Source organism: Rhinoraja longicauda, chromosome 23, assembly GCF_053455715.1.
Source record: "Rhinoraja longicauda isolate Sanriku21f chromosome 23, sRhiLon1.1, whole genome shotgun sequence".
In the NCBI taxonomy this organism is placed as follows: domain Eukaryota; kingdom Metazoa; phylum Chordata; class Chondrichthyes; order Rajiformes; family Arhynchobatidae; genus Rhinoraja; species Rhinoraja longicauda.
The window spans coordinates 5,548,826-5,554,825 of NC_135975.1; the positions used below are offsets into that span (position 1 = coordinate 5,548,826).

Consider the following 6,000-nt stretch of genomic DNA (forward strand, 5'->3'; position numbering starts at 1 on the left):
ACCAAAGGTGCATTGCCCAACCCTGTTTAAGTAAACTATTAACCTATGTATGCGATTAATCCTGCCACAGGAAGAATGTTGTTAAGCTGGAAAGGGTGCAGGGGAGAGTGACAAAGATGGTGCCAGGACTTGATGGCCTGAGCTATAAGGAGAGATTGAGCAGGCCAGGGCTCTATTCCTTGGAGTGCAGGAGACTGAGGGGTGATCTTACGGAGATGTGCAAAACCACGAGGGGTATAGATAGGGTCTCGACCCGAAACGTCACCCATTCCTTCTCTCCCGAGATGCTGCCTGACCTGCTGAGTTACTCCAGCATTTTGTGAGCAAAATCTCTTGTCTTTTACCCAGGGTAGGGGAATCAAGAAGACAGAGGTGAGAGGGGAAAGGGACAGAGGTGAGAGGGGAACGATTTAATAGGAACCTGAGAGGCACATTTATCACACAAATGGTGTTGGGTACATAGAACAAACTGCCAGAGAAGATAATTGAGGCAGGTACTATAACAGCATTTAAAAGGCATTTGGAGAGGAACGTGGATAGGCAGGTCGAGAGTGATATGGGCCAAACATGGGTGGCTGGGAATAGCTTTGAAGGGGCATCTTGACCTGCATGATTGGGTTGAAGGGGCTGTTTCTGTGCTGTTTGACTCTATGACTCTATCACTAATGATAACACAAGTAGATGGAGTGGTAAAGAAGGCATATGATATGCTTGCCTTCGTCAGTCGGGACATTGAAAATAAATGTCAGGAAATCATGATGCAGCTGTTTCGGACTTTGGCCACCATCGGAGTTCTGGTCGCCCCATTGCAGGAAGGATGAGGAGGCTTTGAAGAGGGTGCAGAAGACGTTTACCAGTATTCTACCTGGATTAGAGGGAGGACACAAAATGCTGGAGTAACTCAGCGGGACAGGCAGCATCCCTGGAGAGAAGGAACGGGTGACATTTCGGGTCGAGACCCTTCGTCAGGCTGATGAGAGGGTATTAGCTATAAGGGGCGGTGAGATAAACTTGGATTGTTGGAACACCAGCGGCTGGGAGGAGACCTGAGAGAAGCAACTAAAATTACGACAGGCATAGATGTGGCAGATAATCAGAACATTTTTTTTCCCCCACGGTGGAAATGCCAAAGACCAGAGGGCACAGCTTAACGTGAAAAGGGCAAGATTTAAAGGAGATGGGCAGGGCAAGTTTTTTACATGTCTGGAACACGTTGCCTGGGGTGGTGGTGGGGGTCGATTTGTGGGGTCTAAGCAGCTTACATGAATAAACAGAGCGTGTTCTATGATGTGGATGAATAGATATAATTTCACTTTCAAAGTAATGTACTGGGCAAGATGCTTTCAAAAACAACTCTAAAAGTTAATATTTAAAATGGGAGATGTAACATGCCAGTCAGAGGTGATTAGAGCTCATAATGACACTGGATGTGATATCAGCTCCTATTTAACTAATGTTTAACTAATGGCTTTTCACTGCACATCATGGGAATAATTTGAATCGTGGCATAAGGGTATTGTGGCAATTTTCAGAGGGAAAGTTAACTTTGGATTCATACATTCTCCACCAAGGTAGTGTTTTTCACATTGAGACTGGTTGTGTTGTGTTCTCATTGACACAGCTTGCTTGTTTCGCATGACCGCAGGGCATGAAGCAGATAAATATTAGTACACATTGCCAATCCCTGTATTCCTAAAGACAAGAGTCAAATAGTCTTACAGTGTGGAAACGGGCCCTTTCTGCAAACTTGCTAATCTTGCCCTGTATGTTCTCATCCAAATCATCCCGTCCTTTATAAACTCCACTGGCTCCCCATCCCCCAGAGAATCCAGTACAAAATCCTCCTCATAACATACAAAGCCCTCCATAACCTGGCCCCATCCTACCTGACCGACCTCCTCCACAGGCACACTCCCACCTGCACCCTCCGTTCTGCCGCTGCCAATCTCCTATCCCCCCACATCCGGACCAAACTCAGATCCTGGGGGGACAGGGCTTTCTCCATCGCTGCTCCCACCCTATGGAACTCACTACCCCAAACCGTTAGAGACTCCTCCACACTCACCACATTCAAAACATCACTGAAGTCTCACCTGTTCAGTACTGCCTTCAACCACTGAAGGTCACCTCACCTTCTGTCTCCTTTCTCTGTTCATTTATTTATTTACTTATTTATCTATTTATTAATTTCCCTATGTTCTCAAAATCTCTGTAAAGCGTCTTTGAGTATATGAAAAGCGCTATATAAATAAAATGCATTATTATTATTATTATTATTGATGTAGATGACCAACAGTAACGGGCCCAGCACCGAACCCTGAGGCACACCACTAGTCACAGGCCTCCAGTCCGAGAAGCAACCTTCCACCATCGTCCTCTGCTTTCTTCCATGAGGCCAATTTTCTACCATTCAGCTACCTCTCCTTGGATCCCATGCGATCTAACCTTCCAGAGCAGCCTACCACATCGAAAGCTTTGCTGAAATCCACATGTACAACATCTACAGCTCTGCCCTCATCGACATTTTGGTCACGTCTTCAAAAAACTCAATCAGATTTGTGAGACTTGACCTCCCACGTACAAAACCATGCTGACCGTCCCTAATCAGCCCTTGCCCATCCAAATGCCTGTATAACCTATCCCTCAGAGTACTCTCCAGTAACTTACCGACTACAGATGTTAAGCTCACCGGCCTATAGTTCCCAGCATTTTCCCTGCAGCCTTTCTTGAATAGAGGCACAACATTTGCCACCCTCCAGTTTTCCGGCACCTTTCACGTATTTAAAGACGACTCGTAAATCTCAACCAGGGCTCCCGCAAGAGAGAGATAGATCAGCCATGATTGAATGGCGGGGTAGACTTGATGGGCCGAATGGCCTAATTCTACTCCTATCCCTTATGACCTTCTGAGATGCAAAAAGTGAAGCCAGAGGAAGGAATAGAGGTGGAAGATGGCGGGGGAGAAGGGGACAGGGCGAAATGGGTCCAGATCTAATATTGTCTAATATCAGGGAAGAGCATACATTACACTTGTGTTTCACATGTGAAATCGCAATGATGTTGGAAATTGCAAATCAGTCCAAACGAAGCAGGGTGCCGAATAAAGTGAGATTAAGATCAAACCGCTGCTAAAAATCTGAGATAAAAACTGAGTCACGGTGATAAATAGCAGGAAGTATTAAAGTGCAAAATCCCTCAGTGACAATTGTTTCACAGAGGATGACTTCCTAGAGGAAATTAGAGTGGAAAAGAGTGAAACATACTCTTCAAGCTATTATTTTTCAATCTGTGCAGTAATTGAAGATTTCCACCCCCCTCACGGTGATAAATAGCAGGAAGTATTAAAGTGCAAAATCCCTCAGTGACAATTGTTTCACAGAGGATGACTTCCTAGAGGAAATTAGAGTGGAAAAGAGTGAAACATACTCTTCAAGCTATTATTTTTCAATCTGTGCAGTAATTTGAAGATTTCCACCCCCCACAAGATAGTGCACTTAGAACAACTGCAGCCCACGGAAAAGTTACATTTTAAAAAATAATGATAATTGACTGTAAACATTGATCCAGGAACTTCTCATCCTCAAAGTATTTGATAAGGGACAGAAGATGATGAATTCAGGGCCCTGATTGCAGAACAGTGCTTGCTAAGATAACTTAGCACCATGTTATACAGTTCCTTCACCCATGAGGGTATTGGCCTGGTCATATATGTGCTTTAGTGTTAAGATTCAGTGCCAGAGCCCTGGGTTCGATCCTGACTGCGGATGCTGCCTGTGCAAAGTTTCTACGTTCGCCCCGTGACCTGCGTGGGTTTTCTCTGGGATTTCCAGTTTCCTCCCACATGCCAAAGACGTACATGTTTGTAGGTTAATTGGCTTGGTTAAAAATCGGAAATGATCCCTAGTGTGTGCGGGATAGTTGGTGTGCGGGGATCGCTGGTCGGCATGGACTCGGCGGGCTGAGGGGCCTATTTCCGTGCTGTATCTCATAGAAACATAGAAAATAGGTGTAGGAGGAGGCCATTTGGTCCTTCGAGCCAGCACCGCCATTCACTGTGATCATGGCTGATCGTCCACAATCAGTAACCCGTGCCTGCCTTCTCCCCATATCCCTTGATTCCGCTAGCCCCTAGAGCTCTATCTAACTCTCTCTTAAATCCATCCAGTGAATTGGCCTCCACTGCCTTCTGTGGCAGAGAATTCCACAGATTCACAACTCTCTGGGTAAACTAGAGAGTAAAATCTCTAAACTAAAACTGAACAAAAAATGAAATATTAATAGATGATAGTGGATAGAGAATTCACCAACATGCTTCCCTGCTGCTTGATTCCACAGCTGAATTATCCGTGAAGACGTTCGGAGATCGGTCAATTGGGAAGTTGGAGTGGAGATGTCTGAATCAATGAGTGAATGAATGAATGATTGAATGAATGATACTTTATTATCACATGTGACACGTCACAGTGAAAGTCATTGTTTTGCACGCCATTCACAAGGTATGCAAAGAGTCGCCACCTAAAGGGCGCCGACAGATTTACAAAGTGGTCAATGTAGTCCCCAATGGTCCCCCTTTGTTCATCGAGTCATAGACTCATCAGCCCAACTTGCCCACACTGGCCAACGTGTTCCAGATACACTAGTCCCACCTGCCTGCGTTTGGCCCATATCCCTGTCCCTGCCCTACCTGTCCTATCCATGTACCTGTCTAATTGTTTCTTCAACATTGCGATAGTCCCATCCTCAACTAGTTCCTCTGGCAACTCGCTCCATACACCCACCACCCTTTGTGTGAAAAAAAGTTACCCCTCAGATTCCTATTCAATCTTTTCCCCTTCACCTGACACCTATGTCCTCTGGTCCTCGATTGCCCTACTCTGGGCCAGGGATTCTGTGCGCCTATCCGATCTATTCCTCTCATGATTTTATACACATTTGTGGGGTTTACGGATAGTTTAACCTTGCTTCCTAAGTTCCAGAAAAATATCGGGTCAGATTTCATAGCCGAATGACGAGCGTAAGAGTCATGTCACACAATCTTCACACCGCCATAGTAGAAAGTTACGTGCTACTTACATACGCACTGCAGGATAGGATCTGACCATTTGGCAAATTCTGAGCCGTTCTGACATTTGATGAGATTAGATTTTCCCGCTTTCCTCTTATATCCCTTCTGGCACTTCAGCCGGAGTTTCCGACCAACTTCATACCGCGTTTCCATTATGTCACTCATATCTACATTTTCAATATTAAAATTGGGTTTGCTGCAGCTGGCTATTGAACAAAAAAGAGATAAAAAAAGATTGATGTTATTCCAGTTTAGTCTTTTGTTTGGTTCGGTTCATTGTCACGTGTACCGAGGTACAGCGAAAAGCTTTTGTTGCGTGCTTACCTTTAGTCAGCGGAAAGACAATACGTGATTACATTCGAGCCATTCTCAGTGTATGGATACTTGATAAAGGAAATAATGTTTCCCAAATAGTACTTCCTCTGTCAATAAATCGTGCCAATGTATATCATCAGCACATTAGATTTTTATTTAAAGAAACTTCTACTTTCTCTCATAACATTGGTAATTCGCATATCACTGTACCTTAATTGGTACACGTGACAATACAAGACCTTTGAAACATTGTCACAGTCTACCGTTTGACGTTTCTTCACCCACACTTAAAAATTCATGCATGGTTCTTTTGAAGGTTGACACAAAATGCTGGAGTAACTCAGCAGGTCAGGCAGCATCTCTGGAGAGATGGAATGGGTGATGTTTTGGCTCGAGACCCTTCTTCAGAAGGGTCTTGACCCGAAACGACACCCATTCCTTCTCTCCCGAGATGCTGCCTGACCCGCTGAGTTACTCCAGCATTTTGCGTCCACCTTCGATTTAAACCAGCATCTGCAGTTTTTTTCCTACACATGCTTGGTTCTTTGTTCTCTTCCTTAGTTCATTTTAATCCAGAGAGAATGTTTACAAGGTTCAATACCCAACAGAGTCAAATTTCC

General features: G+C 44.6%; 1 protein-coding gene across 1 annotated transcript in view; it reads right to left on the reverse strand.

Annotated features, from left to right (window-relative positions):
- LOC144605065 (uncharacterized) overlaps nucleotides 1-5,260 on the reverse strand; it is a 33,387-nt gene extending 28,127 nt beyond the window's left edge. The window contains exon 1 of the mRNA XM_078420112.1: nucleotides 5,074-5,260. Within this exon, the coding sequence (XP_078276238.1) occupies nucleotides 5,074-5,230 (157 nt within the window). The 5' untranslated portion in view covers nucleotides 5,231-5,260. The remainder of the gene's footprint in view (nucleotides 1-5,073) is intronic.
- Between the last annotated feature and the right edge of the window lie 740 nt (nucleotides 5,261-6,000).